This window comes from Leucopleurus acutus (genome assembly GCF_964270905.1).
Source record: "Leucopleurus acutus genome assembly, chromosome: 12".
Lineage (NCBI taxonomy): Eukaryota > Metazoa > Chordata > Mammalia > Artiodactyla > Delphinidae > Leucopleurus > Leucopleurus acutus.
In genome coordinates, this window is record NC_139154.1 from 42185439 (window position 1) to 42209373 (window position 23935).

The 23935-nt window shown below is 39.6% G+C and overlaps 1 protein-coding gene across 1 annotated transcript; it reads right to left on the reverse strand.

The window, feature by feature from the left end:
* Positions 1 to 1556: 1556 nt before the first annotated feature.
* On the reverse strand, positions 1557 to 20389 carry LAPTM4A (lysosomal protein transmembrane 4 alpha). Its single transcript, XM_082851843.1, has 7 exons — positions 20043 to 20389; positions 11040 to 11160; positions 7965 to 8041; positions 7085 to 7207; positions 4078 to 4173; positions 3463 to 3561; positions 1557 to 2162 (listed from the first exon to the last, which is right to left on the reverse strand). The coding sequence occupies exons 1-7, from the start codon at positions 20151 to 20153 to the stop codon at positions 2088 to 2090; spliced, it is 702 nt and encodes a 233-aa protein (XP_082707969.1). The 5' UTR covers positions 20154 to 20389; the 3' UTR covers positions 1557 to 2087.
* Positions 20390 to 23935: the final 3546 nt, after the last annotated feature.

Genomic DNA, 23935 nt, shown 5'->3' on the forward strand with positions numbered 1-23935 from the left:
GGGTAGCCCCCGCTCACAGAAACTAGAGAAAGCCCGTGCACAGCAACGAAGACCCAACACAAAAATGAATAAATAAAGACAGTCATCATAATGACCTGCAATGGCCAATTCAAAACCTCTCTGCACTGTCTCCCATCATTCCCCACTCTCCTCCCTCTCCACTCACCAAGCTACTTTTTGAACATACCTGGGTGCTCCTGCAGGTCCCTTGGCCTGGGATATTCTTCCTTCCTCATTCTCCAGGTCTTACTCACATGTCACCTTCAAAGTGTGGCCTTTCCTGACACCGTTTAAAACTGCACTCTCCCCCCACCCCACCTTTCCTTGTTTCTTTTTTTTTTCTCCATAGCTCTATCACTAACTTACTATACAGGTTATTTTAAATCATCTGCTTCTCCCCACTAAAGTAAGACCAGGGGAATTTTTTTTTTTTTACATTTTGCCCATCCCTACATTTCTTGAACCTGGAACAAAGTACATGCTCAAAACTTATTGAATTGCATTAAACTTTTGCTCAAGATTAAATAGAAGTGAGAATTGGGTATTGAACCCAATAGAGGATGCCAGAGAGAATGTATATTCTGGTGAGCTCAATTTTGGGAACAAGGGCCTCATGGGACCCTTGAGCTGACAGATCTCAGAAACACTTGGAACTTTACAGAGCTTTTGCAGCTACACAGTGTTAAGTAAAAGTTGAGAAAGTGAAGCAAGATAGCCAAAACCACAATACAGAGTGGCATGGACAAGTGTAAATGTGGGTGAAGATAGCTAGAGAAGGAAACTGAGTAATTAAAAAGATAGGCAAACCTCAATACAATATTTTGAAGGCCAAGAGAAGAGTGACTTTGAAGGTTAGGTAGTTGGTAACACTGAATGATTAAAAAAAAATGAAGTTAGAAAGGATAACAGAACTTTGTGATTTAGGAGGGCATCAGCATCTCACGAGACATTTTTGTGGGAATGCGAAGAGAGTATCAAACTTATGAGTCAGAATGGTGAAATGTATGAGCTACTCATGGTGAAGTTGCTTATTTTAAAAAACAGGACTAAGCATTTATCTTTCAGTGTTACCTCTATCTGAATTTCAGAATCAAATATACTAAGTAACCTAGTTTTTCTCTAGCACTAGCAGAAGGAAAAAAATGAACTTTTAAAGGCAAACAGTTTGGGTATATTTACTGGGATATTTAACTGTTACGTGACAACAGATTTCCCTCTGATGGAAAATGATCCCTTAACTATAACAACATTTTCCCCTTCCTTGGTGGAAATAATTGGGATTAATATATTATGACTGTTCTCCAGTTAAAAAGTGTAAGGCCTGTGTCCTTTCCCAGAAGACAAACCTGCTTCGAATGAAGTAGTGATCAGAAGCTGTGATGGTCCACACATCCACTCCAGGGACAGGAACAGGCCCAGTGGGGTCCACCGAGCTTGGCTATGCTATTCTCAAAGTATTAAAAAACCCTGGCAGTCTGAGTTTATTGTAATAGAAAATGTTGGGTTTCACCTATCAAAAAAGCATAACAGATTTAAAAAAAAAAACAATAAATATTTCAGAGATTTATTAAAGCATCTTATCACAAAGATGGAAACACATACAAAATTAGAAACATGCAACCATCATCTTCCACAGTCAAGTTAAAATGTTATATATTTTTCCTGTTTTCAGAGCTGAAAATCTCAGATCTTATACCGAACTCGCTCACCCTGAATATTTCATTCATTCTTCCTGGAAGTATCCAGGGCAGCAAATAACCAAAATGCAAACTATTATATAAAGAAAGTGCAGTTAAAAAAGAATATGTGTAGAGAATGCCCGCTTCCCACCCACCCCCCAATCAAAGGCAAACAATGGCACTTTGCTCTTGCTTAACCTAGATTGTCTTCAAAAACTATTAAAATGTAATACACTTAACAACAAAAAAATCTGACTTTTAATAGCTATCCAAAAAGCTTGTTAGTGTTTAAACAAAGGAAAATGTACTTTATATCCAACAAGTTTGAAGAGCCCTGTGTTGCAGCATTTTGTAAAATAAACAAGACAAAAAGCTGGTATAGGGTTTATTGACAAAGGCAGAATTTCTTCAGGCAGGTATGTAAGGAGGTGGTGGTTCCTTCTCAGGCATCTTCACTGCCATTTCATAGGTTGGCAAAACATACTGAAGAAGGACAAAAAATTATATTAGACTTAATTCTCCTTTAAAATTCTATCTGAATAATTCAGCTTTCAGAATTAATACCTTTAATAGGGGTATATAAACCTACGGAAGAGCTGAAGAAACCATTAGCTAAGTACACTTCACCCTTGAGTACACCTGACCCTTGAGCAATGTGGGCATTAGGGGCACCGACACTCTGCACAGTTGAAAATCCACATATAACTTATAGATGGCCCTCCGTATCTGCAGTGCCACATCTGCAGATTCAATGCAGACTGTATAGTACTGTAGTATTTACTACTGAAAAACATCTACATATTAGTGGATCCTCGCAGTTCAAACCCATGTTGTCTGAGGGTCAATTATAGCTCCTGAGAGTAGAGATGACTAATAACCTGGAGCTTTTACACACAGGTGAGATGTCTGATCCAAGATCACTAGAGATGGGTGATGGAAGGACGGAAGGCAGACAAAATTTTGCTTCTGAACTGACCCTGAGGCCACAAGGACGCCTTGACAGGCGGTATGTGCCGCCACCCTCCCCTCGCTCCACTGTGACTGATAAAGCAGCAGTGCCAAGTACACCTCAGGAACTTAGGATCTCGGTGAAGGGTCTCGCTGAACCATGCTAAAGGAACGCTCCACTATGAGGCTGTATTTCATCAGAATCTGTAGGCAAAGGATCAAGTACTTGTGTCTTCTGCTCTAAGGTAAAGGGCACATCTGTGTAGAAGAGTGGCATTTTTAATCTAAGTGACTCCAATGTGACAGGCTGGCCCTACATGGGTCACATATACTCTACATGCTGGAAACCTGGGAAAACAGTACAGCAGCAACTAGAGGGCCTGAGAGGTAGGCCTCCCAACAGACTCACGGAATCCACTGCATTCATCTCCCCACAGGAAAATCAGCTTCCCCTCTGGATCATGTTTTCGGAAAGCAACACAAGCTTCAGCTGATGGGACCCTATCCTTAGAAGTTCCAGAAGCCAAGAGCCTGGCTCGCCCACACTGCGGTTCCCTGTCTGATCTCCCCCTCAAAATGTAACACTTGGAGACCGATTACGAATCAAACCTATTGGCCAAACAGAATGAGATGAGCAGTGCAGGGTGCCTCTAGCCCATGTACCCAGGATTCCAAGTGGGAAAGGCTGAAACTTGTAGATACAAGCTATCCACAAGTTTAGAATTATCCCTAAACCACAGTTATGGCATTGAAGAGAAAGTCAAGATCCAGGGTCTTCTCTTTGGAATAACTGATAAAGGCTAGTGAAGATTTAATACTGTAAAGGATCATTCACCTGTGGAGGTGCTTCAAAGGCAGGGTACACAGCAATCTCTGGCATGTTTCTGTTGTTGATATATTTATAACAGTTCCAAACACAGTTGATTAGATAAGCCTAAAAGAATACAAACAAAATTTACATATGCTCGAAACTCAATAGACCACCTGCTCTAAAATGAAGGTGACTTATAATGTTCTCCCCACTTTTCTCCACGGAGAAGGAAACCGGCATCCACTTGGACCTAGCACAGGCCAGGTGCTTTCCCTACCTGCCCTCACTTAAATGTCACAGGTTTTATTACCACTGTTTACAGAGAAACCAGAGTTTGGGATTCCAATTCAAGTGTGACAACCATTGTGCTGCAGAAGAAATTCTATTTCTGAACCTTTGGAATTTTAACAGATTTTCAATCCAAATCATGAACCACATCCAAAAACACAATGATGTTCCTTAGGAAGAATCCTGGCGCTTCCAACCACTGCCTGGAAACAAGAGGGAGGACGTTCCCTGGAAGCTGTCTCTACCACTACATCAGAATAGGAGAACTGTAAGGAGACACAGCAACAAGAAGGTTTAGATGGACAGTGTCACAGTCCAAATGGCCCCCCAAATATTTAGTGAGCAACTCACCTTAAAAATGATGAACAAGGCAAAGAATACAAGAACAATGAACAGGAGGCAGCTGGAGTCCAAAGCCAGGAGGTCATCTTTATAGGGAAAATCAGGCTGTAAAAAAAAAAGGGGGGGGGTGGGGGATGAATAGGCAGAGCAGAAAGGATTTTTAGAGCAGGGAAACTATTCTGTTATGATATCACAATGGTGAGTACATGTCATTACACACTTGTCCAAATCCCCAGAATGCACAACACCAAAAGTGACCTCTAATGTAAACCACGGACTTTGAGTGATAATGATGTATCAGTGCAGGTGCATCAACTGGAACAAATATCCACTGTGGCTCAGAATATGGACTGTGAGGGAGGCTGGGTGGGCAGGAGGGGGTATATGGGAACTCTGTACTTTCTGTTCAATTTTTCTATGAACCTAAAACTGCTCTAAAACTAAAGTTTATTAATTAAACATATACACACACGCTTATAATTCAGCCATGGCACCTGTATTTTGTGATAACCTAGAAAGCATCTTAAGAATACAAAAGGCACCCAAATCAGAACTGATATTCTAATAAAAATTTATAAACAGAATTTAACTCAAAGTGCTTTTTAAGCCTCAGCATCACTAATGCACGCTACTGATCACTTAAAATATATGTCTGAACACTCAGAATACTCCTAAGAGTCTACACTGAGCTCATTTTACATCTTCCTGGCCTTTGGGAACACACTGTCTCCTGTACATGACCCCAGATTTGTCCCTGGGTCACTAAGTCAGAAGGTGCTGAGATTTACCTAAGTTTCATGGGCCATTCAGTCCTACATGGGGAAAATGATTTTTTAAAAGCCAAGTGTCAGCAATTCCCTGGTGGTCCAATGGTTAGAACTCCGTGCTTCCACTGCGGTAGCCGGGGTTCCATTCCTGGTCAGAGAACTAAGATCCCACAAGCCTCACGGCGTGGCCAAAAAAAAAAGAAAGGCCAATTGTCAGTCTCAATGCTCATCAGAAAGGGGCCAAAAGAAGGCACGTCCCTGGTTATGAAGCCAGGCAAGCTTATACTATTTACTGGACACATAAAATGTTCTGAGAAAGATCAGCTGTATTTTTTTTTTAATTTATTTATTTATTTTTGGCTGTGTTGGGTCTTCATTTCTGTGCGAGGGCTTTCTCTAGTTGTGGCGAGTGGGGGCCACTCTTCACCGCGGTGCGCGGGCCTCTCACTGTCGCGGCTTCTCTTGTTGCGGAGCACAGGCTCCAGACGCGCAGGCTCAGTAGTTGTGGCTCACGGGCCTAGTTGCTCCGCGGCATGTGGGATCTTCCCAGACCAGGGCTCGAACCCGTGTCCCCTGCATTGGCAGGCAGATTCTCAACCACTGTGCCACCAGGGAAGCCCAGATCAGCTGTATTCACTCAAATATTTCTTTAGCATTTACTGTGTGCAAGGCAATGAGCTAGGTTCAGGGAGAAAGGCATTACAAACTAATTTAGGATTTACAAGCTGGCCAACAGAGAAAGCATCTTCCAGTCTGGGATACCAAGTGAATAACAGAACAGAGAAACCACTGGGGTTCTGCCAAAGGAAGAGTAAATTCCTTTTGATGTTCTTCTATAAAGTTCATTTAATCTTTTAAAACTTCTAACTTTTTAATGGAAACATCAACAAAAAGGCCCAAATAATTTTACATTTTCATAAAAAAAGCACACAGAAATCCCAAGGACCAGAAGAAATCGTATCCACACACCAACCCCAAACCCTAGCTACGAAGTGTCTCCTTGGAACAAAAGTGTTCTTTAAGCCTTCATCTATAAATAAGAAAAGGACAAAAACTCAATGGGACCAGCTCCAGGGGGGACGCTATAAATTTTATTCAGAAGCCTTGCAAATTTTCAGCCAAGGACTACGTGATCAGGGAGAACTATGCTCAGGAAGCTGCTGACCAGGCCAGCAGGCCCTGCCCCGGGCCACCTCTCTCCAGCCCCATCACAGGCTGCTCCCACCACGTCTGCCGGGTCACCGCGGTCACCTCTGAGTTCCCTGACTATGCCACGTTCCTTCCTGCATCTCTTTTACCTGGAACTTTCTTCTGTACTTTTCCTATCTCAAGTCCTACTCAGACTCTTGAGTGCAATTCAAAGTTCACTTCCCACCCCAGGTGTGGTATCTGTGTGATACCCACTCACAAAGCAACCGACACTTTTACTTCACTGTTTTTATCACAATTTTAATTCAATAACCGTCAACTTCCCAATTCTTTCACTAGAAAGTAAGTTTTAACTGATGTAGCCCTAGGACTGAGCAGAGTGCCTTGCACACAGGAAGCCATCAACGAATGTTTTTTGAATGAATGAATAATAAATTTGGACTATCTGAAGTGGGTTTCAAGAAAATTCCCCAAAAGACAGCACGTGTTAAATAAACTTCCATTCATCTGGATCCTACACCTCCATCCAGACCTTACTTCAGCCCACAGTGTTCCCTGCCTCTCCATCCCATGTCATTAACTTATGCTCATTTACTGCTGTCATGGGACAGCCCTAGCTTATTATCACAAATGAGATCTTCATGTCTTGACTCCCCAAATACATGCTTTGCTCCTCGAAGAGAAGGCAGTTTTGTTTCTATTTATACCATTCACTAACAGTTTGCCTAGAATAGAGTGAAGGCTATAGAAGGCATCAAATATTTGCTACAGATGCTTGCAAAGACAGAAAGCTACAACTCCAATAAGTGCCAAATACAGTCAACTTTTTTCATATACCCAAAACAAAAGGTGAACGACTCCTGAAGTTCTATGATATCCATCTTTAGGGACTTTTAATATTGGATTGTCCACGTGGTATGGCAAGAAGATATTCTACTTTCATCTTTTTGGTTTCAACATGGTCATTAAGAGTAGTAATGATAATTGCTTTAAAACATTTTAAAAAAGAAACAGGAGAGGTTAAAATAAAAATAGTGCCCAAAAGCTGACTCTGAATTTCAATGAATGAAAAAAAAAGTTTAATTAGCATACACACTTACTAACTGATCCAGATATTCTTTGATTCTTGGCAAGTAAGTGAGAGAACTGATAGCAACCAGGCAGCTGAGAACGAAGTCAAAAAGCCGGTAACAGAAGAACGGAATCAGCCAACCCACTTGATACTGAAGGAAAGAAACAGCAACCACAACATCACATCACGTATATGCAATGACTGGGTACCATTCAGTAAAACTCAGAACTAACACACCATTGTAAAGCAATTATACTCCAACAAAGATGTTAAAAAAAAAAAGAAGATGTGGCACATATATACAATGGAATATTACTCAGCCATAAAAAGAAACGAAATTGAGCTATTTGTAATGAGGTGGATAGACCTAGAGTCTGTCATACAGAGTGAAGTAAGTCAGAAAGAGAAAGTCTAGTACTGTATGCTAAAACATATATATGGAATTTAAGAAAAAAAATGTCTTGAAGAACCTAGGGGTAAGACAGGAATAAAGACAGACCTACTAGAGAATGGACTTGAGGTTATGGGGAGGGGGAAGGGTGAGCTGTGACAAAGCAAGAGAGTGGCATGGACATATGTACACTACCAAATGTAAAATAGATAGCTAGTGGGAAGAAGCCGCATAGCACAGGGAGATCAACTCGGTGCTTTGTGACCACCTAGAGGGGTGGGTTAGGGAGGGTGGGAGGGAGGGAGGGAGACGCAAGAGGTAAGAGATATGGGAACATATGTATATGTATAACTGATTCACTTTGTTATAAAGCAGAAACTAACACACCATTGTAAAGCAATTATACTCCAATAAAGATGTAAAAAACAATACAAAATAATTTTTTAAAAAAATTAAAGAAAATATAAAAAATAAATAAACAGCAAAAAAAAAAAAGTTAAAATCCTAGAATACTTACAGAAATTGCTCCGTATACCAGCATTGAACTGATGATAAACATAAGAACAGAGACGGCAAAAAGAACACAGGCATTATCTAAGAAAACAAAAAGAAGAATCTAATTAAGCTACTTATATAACAAAAAGAATAAAACTCTTTATGACAAAATAATGTTATTAAGTAATGAAGTTTGAGAAATCCGTGCCTTTTTCTTGTTTGTTAAACGGCCACAACTCACTGCCACTTATTTAGGATGGCACATGAAGCAGGTACTCTGCCAGCGACAGATCTCTGCTCAGAGTCTAACTTCTGAAGATGTGAAATAGATAATTATAATTCAGTGTGGCAAGTGCTACAACAGAAGCAGAAACGATTAGTTTTGCCTGTAGAATCAGGGAAAAAATATGAAAGAAATGGTACAAGTTGGGTCTTGTGAGATAAGCAGGGTTTGACTGGAGCAAAAGGCTGGTATTTGCTTAAGAGACAGATGTATTAAACACAGAGTTATACAGATTCCCCCAACTGCCTTAGATAAAATACACAGTCTGAAATTCAAGGTTCTCCCTTAATCCCCCACCCCCATTTCAACACCCAAAATCCCTGCTCCGCATCCCTTCAACCATGGCTTCTCTGCTACATCCTGGTCTATTTTCTTCTTTGTTCCTCAACCCTTCCTCAGATTGCTGCCTTTCTCGACATTAATCCATGTTCACTACATTTTCTCACAAAGCACTCATGTAATCTCAAACAAAACAAAAACAAACCAAAAGAGCCCCCACACTTGACTTGATGAGCTTCTCAGCACAAATCTAAAGCTGATTCTCTGACTCTGGCTAGTTAAGAACCTGAAAGGCACTAATAATGATGAATGATTAGACTAACTGCTGAATGTTCACACTACTGGATAAACGTTATGTATCATCTTGTCACTTGGCAATGCACACAGCTTCAATATCTGGCACTAAACTAAAAATAGCCCTCTTTAAATTTTCCTAGAGGACACAGGATAGCTAAACGTTAAGGACATAAAGAACCTCCCTGCTGCAGCACGCAAAATGGCACTCAAAGGGAAGAATTCAAATATAAACAAACTTGAAAGCAAAATTTATCATTCAAACAATCAGCTTTCAAAAATCTGTTACTGGAAGACTAGGAGTGGATTTTGACTTCTTCAAGTATCGGAATAATTAAAGTGAAGTTCAAGGTCTTTCGCTGGAGCAACAAAAAGCAAAACAGGAGAGATGGGGTGGTGGGCGGGAAACACATTTCATGCCTGGAACAAGGGACACTCCAGTATGTGTGAATCAATAAGGCAAACAAAATATGAGAGGCTAGATGCCAGAGAAGAACCTCAGGTTCCCGCCACCACTACATTCAGCACCTCCTTCGGAGGCCCCAAGTGTCCACCCATCTCCGAAGTGAGTATAAATAAGGATAAATTCATATTTGAAAAACAGCCTGCATATGCTGCAGAAGTATTTCCTATAAACTGAGTGTCACATCCTATTTGGCTGATTAAAAATAACTAATCACAAACCTCATTTCAAAAAATCAGTTATCAGGCCAATGATTAGAAATTAACTTACCTTTGCAATACTGGGTCTGTAGGAAAGTAAAATCTTACCTTCCAAAGAAACACCAACTACCATATGACCAAGAACTATGTATTTTTTTTTATATTTGCTCAATAACAGGGCTTCGGTAGAATATAATCAACAAACATATGATAATGAATAGATCTGATTTTCTCTATAGCAGCGACAACACTCACGCAACATGCAATGAATCTGTGACTTCTTCCTGCAGCTCTAACAAGAGTCAGTTGTACAGACCTACGAGAATCTCAATAACCATAAATCTTTTTCTACACCTCAATTTTAAGAGAAACACACATGACAAGGGAAAACGCTGACATTAGCAGGTTCAGTAAAATTTTACAGCCTAAAGTAAAATTGTATAAATGCCAAAAAACCGTCACTGGAAGCTGAAGTTTTATTTATTGTTCTATTCTGGCTTTTAAATACAAACAGATTACTCAGAAGAAAAAAAATCAAATGCCAGAAAGTATGTTTCTGTATGTTCTTGGTATTTCTGCTATCAATTTGACAACAAAATTAAAGGATTATATATACTGTATTTGGAAATACAATCAGGAAACTCATTAAAAAAAAAAAAAACACTTTAAAAACACAGTATGAACAACTGTTAGTGTTATCATACTACAATGTATAACAGATGGCCAGAAAACTCTACTTGGCCCCTAAAATAGGTTAGCCCTGAGGACAATGAATCATTTGAATTAACAACCAAATTTTTTTTTAAAAACTTCATTAATGGATCAGAGAAGATCATAATGTACAGAAGTACAGAACTTTATGATAAAAGCTAATCTAAAAAGAGCCTACAATATAAATACAACACACATGTGAACTGGGAACGTTTTTTTGAAATGAAATTTTTCTGAAGAAGAAATTGTTCACACTAAAAAGTCTGAAGCATAATTTTCTGTTCAGATATTAAATGTTTAACATAATTTTAATATAAAATTAAACCTGTATGTTAGAGAAAGATAAATAATGAAAAATACTGCTATCAGGGAATAAATAGGTTTAAAAAGGTAATTTCCATGAACATTCATTCCATGAATGTTCTAGGAGTACTCTATTTTTAACACCAATGTCAAATCTTCATCTAAACAATAAAAATATATTAAGAATTGAGGCCCTGGGCAAAAGATACCACCAAATATTCAAATAATTCACATTTTATACTTTACTGTAAGATTTTTGCTCCATGAGCAAATCCATCCTCTACTACAACTTGTCAGCTAACCCTCAAAGGCTCAGTCTTTTTTGTAATTCCTTCTCCCCTCCTCTCTCCACAGCACCCAAATGTATACAATACACATTTCTCAAAAATCTTCTAGCAGTCTATTACATTTTCTGGCTACAAATGCTCAATTATAATTTTTTAAAAACCTACAAAAACATTTTGTGCCTCAGCAAGTATAACAAAAAACATAATTTAATCAATCCTCCTCCAAGTTAACTGTATGTGTGTAATCAGCAGGAGATATTTTCAACTAAAAACATACCAGCCATTCTCTCGGACGAATAGTAATTGCCAATGACTTCATACTGAATGTTGACAGCGGGCATTGAGTTTGGATGTGTTACTTCCACAGTCAGCAAAATTGCCATCAACAGGTTGACCACCTGTGAAAGATAACATTTTACCAATTATACTACTAGCCAGGGAGTGAGCAGTCCTCAGCACAATCTTTAGATGTCTTCCCCTATTTAACACTGTTTTCCCTGAAGTAACAGAGACACAAAAAGGGGACTACCTGTGGGACAAAATACACAATACCATTTTAAGAATACTTTAAAGTTGGGGGCTTCCCTGGTGGCGCAGTGGTTGGGAGTCCGCCTGCCGATGCAGGGGACACGGGTTCGTGCCCCGGTCCGGGAAGATCCCACACGCCCGCGGAGCGGCTGGGCCCGTGAGCCATGGCCGCTGAGCCTGCACGTCCGGAGCCTGTGCTCCGCAATGGGAGAGGCCACAACAGTGAGAGGCCCGCGTAACGCAAAAAAAGAATACTTTAAAGTAAATATTTCATAAAGTGAAAGTACAAACTTAATCATTTCAGAGAAAAGATGTTTGACTGATCCTGTGTCAATATAACAGAATAAGAAGGCACAACAATGAAAAATGAGAGATCATCACAAATTGTTCATTTGAATCACATATTTATTCATATCCCAGTCTCAGAATTTCCAGATTTGAAGAAGTTAATCTATCAGATAAATATAATTTCAATGGGCTAAGTATGTAATGATCCATCAGATAAGCCTAAAGCCCCTCCACAGTTATCTCCTGTCCAGCGACAGGTAACATAAACTCTTGAGCTACACTCAAATGCTTAAAAAGATTCTGACTGTGCCATTTAACTTTCACCTATTGGTCTTAATTCTACAGTTTGAGATAATTTGCTACCCCTTTTAAATAAGTACTCCTCTGACACGTAAGGGCAGCCAACATATGCCTCCAAATATTGTCTTTTCTAGAATAAACGCTCAGGTACTTAAACCAGTTTTCTAACCAGCATATTTTCCAGCTAGCTCACTAGTTCCTCTTTGCTCCCCTCCATACACACATTCCAGTTTGTTCAACATACTATTAAAATGAGAGAAGATCAGCCTGATCACAACACATCTGGATCTCAGTTCCCATATCCTGGGCTAACAAATTTCAATTAACGCAGCCTGAAACGGCACTGGCTGCATAAATCTTTTAAATGTCACATGAGTGACTCCCTAAAACTCCCAGTTGTTTTTCACATTTGATCCTGCTAAGCTACCACCTATATCTACCTGTAGAGTTGGATTCAGAGGCCCAAGCATAAGCGCTTATATATATTTGCAATCAAATGTCATTAACATTCTTGCCTATCAAGATTTTCTCCATCTAGATTCTGACACCCTGCGGATAGACTTACTCTCAGCTGCCTGCGTTTGAAAATATGATCATCATATAATGAGAATCTCCAACTAAGTCATAAGCAAAAGAACAGGGCTGATGACAAAGCCGCCAGACAGAGGCTGTTCTCTTCCCATCAGCCAGCAACCTCTGAATAAAAGTCTTTATCTAGTCCAGAGAAACATCTTGAGACTTTGTCAAACATCTTGCTGAAATCCCATCACTGGTATCTGGTGAATTTTCTTAGTCTACCAGGGTGTAACTCCAATTCAAAAAGGAAATTCTCTAGGCCTCTAGTTGTTAGTGAATTGTACAGTTATCCCAGGAGGCACCACTTCCTTTAAGTGATCAAAACAACACTAATGATTTGAGGATTGGAGTAGGCTTCCCTATCTAGAGTTCACAGAATCTGTCTTCCTTCCCTTTGTGAACATTTGATACTTTCAAGGGATATGGGAGCTTTACCAACAGTGTTTTAAACAATCTCTATTATGTAGCTCTCTCCTGTCCACCCTGAATAACACAGCTTATCAGCTGAAGGCATTTCACATTCTATAAGACATGCAGCCCAAGTTTTATCTTTAAATAAGATAAACAATGTCACAATACCTAATTCAGAATCAATTGATATTTCTGACTATATACTATAAATAAATTCATCTATATTACTTCACTTATTCCTCACAACAATCTTGTGAAGTATATATTACTTACGCCCATTTGCAGATGGGTAAACTAAGGTTCAGCAAAGTGAAATAACTTGTGTTAAGTTCACTGAGCTGAAGAGCTAGGATACAAATCTGGTTCTTTTTTAGGCATCCTTCTTCTTACCACTATAGGATTACTTATAACCATTCCTAAGCAACCCTTGTTTTGAGATCTTTCCAAAATAAACCATTATTTAAGGCTATAAAATGTTTATACTTTACCCTCTAAATAAATATGTTCAGTAACGTGCCTTTTTTCTTGCACTGCTCTAAAGCAAGGTATTTTATCCTTCAATGCTTGAAAGGTCTTACAAGGGACAATCATATTTGCAAGGTGACTCTCCAGTTGAAGGCTGACTTTTTTTTTTTTTGCCCATTTTTATTGCAATGGGTTTTGGACAGTATATGTGGTGTATGAGTATGAGTTAATACAATCACGTGAATTAATTATTGAACAATCAGATATATCTACTAAAACACTGTATATTCTGTGTATGGAAATGAGTTAGAAATCAATTCACCAAACTCTTCTTTGCTAAGCACAATACGGTCATAGTTTAAAAGCTCTGCACTGCACAGAAAAACTTTCATGTCAAGAAAAACATGCAAACTCAATTACTAAGTGAAGGAAATGACACAACAAAAATATTCAGGAGTTTAATTTTCCCTTCTTAAATATTTGTATCACATGTAGGATTTATAAAAATCTCTTTTCTTCTCTTCCATGGGTAAGTCACAGACTCACCCATTATTATCTTCTAGTATTAGTGACACTTCAAATTTCTTTTCACTGTGAGTCATACCCCCGAATATTAAACAAAATAAATATAGGTCTAATCAAAAGGACCAAGAAATGGTAAAATAAATTCAGCACTATTTCATTAAATGCTCAATTTTTCAAATCTTCATTGAATTATCTATATTTCATTAGCACCCCAACTTAACATTTTAAAGTACTAATCTGGAAAACCCATCCTTGTGACCTTAAAAGATACATCACTGAGCACCTATCCTGTGCTCATATGCAGGCCCTATCCTATTTACTTTTGATTACAGTTGATATTTCTACTAAGTTCCACGTAGCGTTTTTCAAAACACACATAAAACTTTATAGTTTTGTAATATAAAATTTCTATGAAGAGAGCAACTATATACAAACAATTCCAGAATATTTATTCCTGATTCATTTTTCCCTTTTACTGCATTCATGAAAGAAAATTAGTAAAAATGTAATTAAAATAATGGTCAACTTCTAAACCTAGTAATATGGAGAGGTATAGAATGCAGCAAATATGTCAACAGCATGGGCAATGGACACACCAATGTAGGAGCAGTACTGTATTTAGTGAGATAAACAATGTGGTTTGTGTTATAAGCCTAGTGCACACTTTATATAAGTAAACATACAGCAGTTGAAGACCAGATGTGTTAGATTTCACTTGTTTCAAAGGAATAGTATCAGATCCTTGGAAGCACTCAGCCTGGGGAGAGTAATTCCTCTTTGCTTCTCATTTCATCGCCACACCCATCCCAGAAGACCCTTGAGGACCGGTTTTGTTTCTGTTTTATTTTTTAATCATTATTCTTTAGTTTTCCCACAGCGTATTTTGCCACAACCTAATATCTGCGAAGACTATAATTAGAACAGTGTTTTAGGGCAACCTGATGGGGTCTCAAGCAAGTCAGAGAGCCGTCATCAGATAGAGACCAAAATGGACTATCTTTAAAAATGTTGTTAAACGTATATATAGTTAAATGTATGTATACAGTTGTTGTTTACCATTACGTGCAGTTACAAATGAGTTATTCCTACTATTTTTGGAGGAGATAATTCATTTAATAAATGTCTAATAAGTACTTCAAATGCTCTAATAAGTTACTATTAAACACACAGTTTATAGAGAAAGGCATACCATCTTCCTCCCTCAAGGAGGACATCTTGCTGTAGGGGGTAAAAATTTTTAAAAAGATAATCATACTAATGTGTAATTAGTACTATTTAGTAAGTACATACAAGAGGTATGCAGTAACTTTTCCAGGTACACAGTGAGGAAACCAGATCCCTCTGGCTGGGAGTCAAGGAAGCTTCATCAAGAAAACAACTGAACTATTAAAAAACTAACTGTATAGGAAAACATAGGAAGAACACTCTTTGACATAAATCACAGCAAGATCTTTTCTGACCCACCTCCTAGAGTAACGGAAATAAAAACAAACAAATGGGACCTAATGAAACTTAGAAGGTTTTGCAGAGCAAAGGAAACTAAAAACAAGATGAAAAGACAACCCTCAGAATGGGAGAAAATATTTGCAAACGAATCAACAGACAAAGGATTAATCTCCAAAATATATAAACAGCTCATGCAGCTCAATATTAAAAAAAAAAAACCCAATCCAAAAAGGAGCAGAAGACCTAAATAGGCATTTCTCCAAAGAAAACATACAGATGGGCAAGAGACACATGAAAAGATGCTCAACATCACTAATTATGAGAGAAATGCAATCAAAACTACAATGAGGTATCACCTCACATTGGTTAGAATGGGCATCATCAGAAAATCTACAAACAATAAATGCTGGAGAGGGTGTGGAGAAAAGGGAACCCTCTTGCACTGTTGGTGGGAATGGAAATTGGTACAGCCACTATGGAGAACAGTATGGAGGTTCCTCAAAAAACTAAAAATAGAATTACCATATGACCCAGCAATCCCACTACTAGCCATATACCCTGAGAAAACTATAATTCAAAACGACACATGCACCCCAATGTTCATTGCAGCACTATTTACAATAGCCAGGTCATGGAAGCAACCTAAACGCCCACTGACAGACAAATGGATAAAGAAGATGTGGTACATATATACAATGGAGTATTACTCAACCATAAAAAGGACTGAAATTGGGTCATTTGTGGAGACAGGGATGAACCTAGAGACTGTCATACAGAGTGAAGTAAGTCAGAAAGAGAAAAACAAATATTATATATTAACACATATATGTGGAATCTAGAAAAATGGCACAGATGAACCAGTCTACAAGGCAGAAATGGAGACACAGGTGTAGAAAACAAATATACGGACACCAAGTGGGGAAAGTGGGGGGTTGGGGGTGGGATGAATCAGGAGATTGGGATTGACATATATACACTAATGTGTATAAAATAGATAACTAATAAGAACATGCTGTATAGCACAGGGAACTCCACTTCACTGTACAGTAGAAACTAACACAACATTGTAAAACAACTATACCCCAATTAAAAAAATAATAAATAACTAACTGGAATTGGCAAAATGGTTGTTAATGGTTGAAGCTGTATGATAAGTAAATGAAAGGTTTTTATACTATTTCATTATTTTTGTGAATTTGAGATTTTTCTCAATAAAGTTTTTAAAAAGTGACTTGGGGGGAGAGCATTTTGGAGAGCATATTCAAAGGCACTGAGGCAAAAAAAAAAAAAGGGTATTTGAGGAAAGATACTAACTTTGAAATATACACAAGCTATCCTTATTTAAAGGAGTCGGGGGAGAGGATTGGAAAGGAACACAGCTTGAGGGAGCCTGTCTTCACTTCTACCTCAGCTACCTACCTTTTAGACTGTTTATGGTGAAGACACTCATGAAAAATTAGCCATATATTAAATCTTTCCAAGACCTAAAATTATAACAAATGCTCAAAATGTCTTCTTGTAGTACACCATTAACCATGAAAGAGGACACCCCTGCAGCAGACTTTTAAGCTCATTTTCAATCGTTCAATAAGCATCTGAACTTATACCACATAAGAAACTGTTGTTTAAAATCACATGGCTTCAAATTTTTCAATAAATGATAGAAAAAACAATTTATGAACGTCAGAGTTTAAACTGGAGCTCATTCTGAAATTTCATATTACTTAAACCAGGTATTAAGCCAGGCATGCTTCTTTCAACTGGCTCTGGCGTCTCTGTGTCCTACTGCACTACTTAATACCATACAATTAATCCTTTACTATACAGTGTGCAATCGCCTAACATGCGACCAGTAGAGGCAGTTCTAGAAGGCAATGACACTATATCAGATACAAAGTCGTTGCTACAGTGTCTGCATCCGGCAGGAGGGAGGACTGAACCCCTAGGTTCCAAACAGCACAGGGCAATCTAAAGAGAATCATATTCTCCCACCTGGAACAGAAGAGGAAGAGTATCCCGACAAGGTACTTGGAGAGGGAAGTGACATTCCAGTTCACCCACCCACTCCCATATTATTTCTCTTAGTAAAGAAGCTTCTGGCAAAAAAATGCACTGTTCAGACAACTCCTCTTCGTTTTGTGTCTTGGTGATCTTGTTTTCTGAATGTTACATGTCTCCCCAACTAGACAGATATTGTGTCTTTGTATTGCCAGGATCCTGAAGCCACACTTTTTAAAGTCACCAATACAATTACAATACTGTAATCCACAAAACCAATGGCCTTTTCCAGTTCTTAACGTAATTTGAATCTGATATTACTGATCACCTTCTCCTTCTCCCTTGACACTGTACCGTTAAGCTTCACTTTTGTATCTTTGCTCCAAAGTTCTTTGCAATACCATCAGTATCTTAATGGCAGATGCCATGGCCAAGACAAGAAACACTTCAGAGCATGTGTGGCAGCTAATAGGAACACAAAAGACGAATAACACGTCTCTGTGATTTACTCTTTTTGTATGTGCACTACAGCCATTTACACTGTAGATAATCAATATATGTCTTAAAACAGATTAACTGATGTAAGCAGCTTATAATATTCTACTAACCAGAGAAATCCATGCAAAGAAAGAACAGCTACAGCATCTTTTTATAAAACTAAAGCACGCAAAAAGGATGCTATGCAAAATGTTTTCACATCAAGTCCTTCCAGTGGGAAACAGATTTACAACTCCCCGTTCCCTATTTTGGGAGAATAAATGCCCTTACTAAAGTTCTTCTCTCTGCATTTTGAGTTTCATGGTTTATAACTCCTAATTTTCCTTGCTATTCCCTTAATTTTTATGAGCTGAGCCCATAGCATCAAAAAAACATCTGCCTTGGAAAGAAATACAGCCAATTACATTCGGATGGTTGAAACTGAGATGGTGCTTATTTTCTTCTTGAGGAGTTAGAAATCCTTTGTTCTGTGAATGGAGGGAAGGATATGAGAAGAAACAGGAAGAGTAAGTTTGCAGGTTGAGTTCCAGGCTGCTGAGCTCTTTCTCAATTAAGTAGGAGGGAAGGTCATCTTCTAGGGATGAGGGAAGCAGGGTTGACTAAGAGGCCTGAGGACCCTAAAGATTTGAATTATTCATTTAGGGAAGGCAGAGCTAAGGACAAACAAAAGAAACTGAAGACCCAGACCCTTAGCAAGATGAAGAAATAAAAAGTTAGAAATACAATGCTGCTGTTGCCCTGATCTGATCAATGTCCAGTTTTACAAATCAGTTAAAATACAAAGGGGGGGGGGCGATCTTCGTGGGGAAATGTGATATAATTATAGCAATGATGTTTCTGAATATAAAAATAATGGAAATATTAAAATAAGCTTAGAAACAACCCAATAAGCCTACACATTCAAGTTTTGTTGTTTTTAATGTGCATTCATGAAGCAAGACTGTAAATAACAACATGGCAATTAGGAATAAAGTAGAGTTCCAATAGTCCTCTGTGGGTGGGGCATGAAACTGTATCTGCCTAACTGAAGATGATTCTCATCTGGTGTTTGCCAAATGGTGATGATTTCGATCAAACCTCTGGGTTGGGAAGAAATGAGAACAGAGAAAGGCAAAAAAAAGATATGCCTGTGATAAAGCTTTTCCTTTTTCGCAGTTCACAGATGTTATCAGAAACTGCAGTATCACTAATGCCACAACCTCCCAAACCAAAAACAAAAACTAAAAAAATCACAAAGTCATTAGCGAACATGACCGAGTCGGCAATATGAGAACTTTGTCAAATCTTCTGTAAAGTCATCATAACCTAAAACTACCTAAACAGAAGCACATATTTACAAGTCACAAATTAGATTCAATGTATATGGATACTGGAGATGGTGGTAAGAAATCACAAAGGTATTACTAGTGAACCACCAATCAATAACACTGTCAACTTGGTTCTGACATAGAATTACATAGATCTTGGCCCCCAGGGAATGCCAGCATATGTGACCAAAACGGAGTAAGCCCTCAACAAAGGTCTCAAAACCGGAATAGGTCTTTTATGAAAAGCGTCTCATGAGCACGGGATGGGGGAGTGAGGGGATCTACTGCATTAGGAAAAGGCAAATCGAGTGTATGTAAATCCTGGCAAATGGTATTACCTCCAAGCGTACTTACAGACTCACAACAGAGGCCTTTCTGCCTACATCACAAACACACTGTAACATCACAAACACACTGTAACAAATAAGGTCCAGGAACCACAGACAACTGCGTTAAAAATGGATATGTCGCCTTCCCTTCAAGCAAGAAGTAATGTTAAAACTAGGCTGCATCTATCAAGGTGCATTCCTAATTGTTTCGCTGGGGAAAAAAAAAAAAAATTCCAGGAAGCACTGGGGGAAGGGAGAGTTCTTTCAGGTCACGGAAGCACACAAAAAGATCCCGAAACCTGGTCATTTCCAGAACTCCCCAAACCAAAACCTAGCACCCTCATCCCGCCCCCCAAGCCCCCCTACTTTTCCCAGTCCCGCTTTCCTCCTCTTACTCTCGCCCAAAAACCATCTCCTTATTCCCACCTACCACCACTCCGATTCCGGGACACAAGTCTGCCCCCTCAAAGTTAGAGGCCCCTAAAAAGGTCCCCCACGCCTTCCCGCCCCACCCCCTCCCAGTGGATCCTCCCTTTCGGACCACCCCCCACTTCCCGCTCCTGGCGCATTCCCCCCAGCGCCGTACCCTCCCGCCTCGCCAGCTCTTACCATGTACCAGGTCCCCAGGATGATCGTCCCGGTGCGGACATGGCAACAGCCGCAGCACCGGGTGCTGTAGAACCGGTCGCTGCGGCTCCGCTTGAAAGTCATGGACACCATTGGGAATCTGGCGGGCCTCGTTCTTGGCCGGGGCCCTGACAAACGCCTTCTGCCCAGCGGTTGAACCCAGATAACTCCGTCACTGTCCAAAATCAAACGACGCGTTTTCTAGCCCGCCCCCGGCCCGGGCCCCAGCCAGACTCTTCGCACCTGCGCACTGAAGACCCAGCGCTGCTCTCGCGCGAGCTCGGTTTACCCTTTTCCTCCACCTTCCCCGCACACAGGCCAATGGAAGAGCGGAAAGCTAGGTGGACCCGGCCCTTGATTGGAAAAACTTGGAGATTGACAAGCTCTCACGCCCAATCAGAACCGCAACTCGCCTTAGCGCTAATGGATCCCTGCCTCTTACTTGAGGGAGATGGGTGGCTTATAGGCCTAGGGTAGTTCGGGGTGAGGGGAGGCGGGTGGTTCAGCATCCCCGAGATGAGAGCGGCAAGGAGAGGCATTTAATGGGAAAAAAAAGAGGGTCGAGATGGAGTACGTGGCAGAAACCGGGAACGAAGGACTTTCCTGAGTGACGTCTGCCACGTACTGCTTCGGAGGCGACACGGGACCACGACTGCGCACGTGAGTTTTGCGCGTAGCTCAATTATGGGGCTGGCCAGGGGCGGTGCCCGAGGGAAAGGGGGCGGGGCTAATTCCTGCTCTGGGGCCTTCCGGGCTAAGGGAATCGGGGATTTACTGGAGGGAGAAAGGGTTAGCTTTCCACTGTCGCTCACTTTGACGCCTCTTTGGTGGGAGCAAAGAAATACCATCCAGCCCTGCCAAAGGCAAGTATGAAGCAAAAGGGTTGACGAAAATGCAAGCAAAGTAAAGCGGAAGAACTGCTTAGCTGCTGAGTGTTTACAGGTAGAGTGATTTTTATAGGGAAAAATTGTGAAACACGATGCAATGGACTAAAAGATTCCCGGGTGTTTTCAATGAAAAACCAGCCATAGTCTGGCTCACCTTTCAGGGTATTCTGAATCTATAGGAGCTCTCCATCTTTCTTTGTGGAGCTAGGTGTGGACAAAGAATGTAACCTGCTATTTCAGTAAACAAAGGCTATTGTGGCCGTGGAGCCAATCAGCCTCTGCAGCCACCACAAGTGGCGCATCCTGAGGGGATTCAGGATGGAGAAAAATAGGTTACTGGCCCTAGATGGTTATGGTGCATATCAAAGGAATAATTTTAATAAGCCCAGACTCTTGCGTCTTCTCATATGTGGAAAAACACTAAATTCATTGACCTGAGATATCTGGTTTTCTTTAATTAACAGTAACCATTTGATGTTCTGACTACCTGGAATTTTTTTTTGAAAAAAACTCCTGTATCTCCTGGCTCCTCTGTTACCTTTTTGGAACAGGCCTTCAGAGCTATCTGAGAGGATGTCTCCTGGGTTTAAACCCTCAGTAAGTACAACAAATAAAACATAATTCTCAACTTACAGCTTGTGTGTATTTTTTTCAGTCAACATCTGTTCAACTCTAAATGTAGGTAACAGATAGCAAGAAGTACTCGTGTCCATTGAACTTCATATTGAATCCCCCTCCTTGGAAAACGCCATTTTGCAGCTATTTGTAAATTCATTTCCCAATCCTGATTTGAACAATGTAAGTGGGTACATTACAATGTGCTTTAAACCAGTTCTAAGATTTTACTGGTCCCGTCGTTAATTAATGAGTAAACAAAATCTTTGACACATGTTCATTTTGTATTTGTATGAGACATGACTTTTACCTTTTTAAGAAAATATATCGTTTCACTCTTTGGAGAGTACTCTTCCTTTTAGGGAACAGAAATGACTTCCCCTTTGCCATTCTTAGCTGAAAACCACAGTGACTTCAGTGTAAAGTTTATTGCATTGGCATGGCTTCAATGAACACTGCCTGAAATTATATATTGATTTGTTGATTATTTATCTCCCCCACTAAAGTATAAATTCTAGAAGAGCAGAGACTCTGTTTATTTCTGCAACACTGAAGGAATTGTCTGTGGACAATTAGCCTGGTTTGGATAATACTCTCAAACTATCTAGGAGGCCGTAGTTAAGCCAAGCTACACTGGAGAATGGAATGGGGTGGTAGTTTAGCTCAGAATGAATTATGATGTTTCTCCACTTGGTAGGGAGACGACTAATAATGCCCACACACACACCAAAAAAAAAGGAAAATTCCATAGCCTTTACTGTGTTCTATGCATGGACCCCATCACTTTATTTTGAATCATTTCATCCTTAAAACAACTCTATAAGGCAGCCACTTTTACATAATTTAACTCCACAGAGAAGTTAAATTACATGTCCAAAGTTAGAAGGCCAGTATGTGTCAGAACTTAGATTAAAACCTACCACACCGGTGGTTTCCAATCTTGTGGCACACTAGAATCACCTAAGGATCTTTAGAAACCACTGCTACCTAGCTACTACCCCCAGACATTATGATTTAATTGTTATGGGGTCAGACCTGGCCATTCAAACTCTCCAGGTGATTTTTTTTTTCCACTGAAGAATTTACTGGGGCTCATTGACCTGTGAATATAAGTCTGAGCTTACAGAGCAATGTGGGGTTTCCTAGCTCACTGAGCGTGTGCTTTCCTACACAGTCATCAGGATGTACAGGACTGGGGGTGATGACCAACACTGGACAGATGTGGACCCCCTTGCCCAGGTGCAGTTGCCTCTCCCTGCTGTCTCTGCCCAACCAGCTATCCCTGGGGCAGAAGACAGCTCTGTGTGCCTCCAGTCATTCTGGAGGCTAACTCTGGGTCTGTCCAGGTATGTCTGTGTGTCCTCTGGGACCTGCCAATTGGTAATAACATCTTCCCTGTTCATACCTTGTTTGCAGTCACCAGCCCTACCTTGGGGTAGCACAAGAATGGACTTGCCTTTCAGAGTGAAGATGACAGAACCAGCTAAAAGTTCTGTTTTTAAATTTTTTTTAAATTGAGGTATAGTTGTTTCACAATGTTGTGTTAGTTTCTACTGTACAGTGAAGTGAATCAGCTATATATATACATATATCCCCTCTTTTTTGGATTTCCTTCCCATTTAGGTCACCACAAAAGCTCTCCTGGGGATTCTAATGACCAGCATTATGTTATTCTGTCTTGATATAAAATGTGGCAGACAAAAATAAATACAATACAATCAAACAAAAATAATAAGATAGAATAGAAAGATAAGATGGGGGAGAGTTACCTGTTTTATCTAGATGAGCCAAAATCAATCCATATTCCAAATTAAGTATATTTAACATGGCATAGCATCAGCTCTTAAGGTCTGCTTTCCCTGTGCTAGGACTCTGTGTAATGGACCATGAGATGGTAGCTAAGTGCCCATCACCAGAGAACATACATACTGTTGATTAAGGGGGAAAAATATGATTATGGAAGTTTTGTCTGAATAATTTTTATCTAATATGCACACCATTTTGGAGGAGAAAATAATTTTAAGGTATTATTAGCAGCTTATCTTTTTCTTTTGGTTATTTCTGGGAGAAAACCATATAGAAACATCCACAATATAAGAAATTAGGGCAAATTTGGAGCTCTTCAAATAGCAAAGTTTAACCTACTTTTCTCTTTTAAATAATGGCTTCAGCTTATTCACATGCCTTTAGCACATTTTTTTTTGGAGTTTTGCAATTTATTGAAACCATACATACATTGTTTGGCTGTAGAATTCTAAAATCATATTTTTTTCCCAAAACGTTTTTATCCCATATCACAGAGTAATGATTTATAGCAAAGGAATACACAAGTCACTCAATTTGCTTCTCAGTGTGTTACACAGAATTATTTGC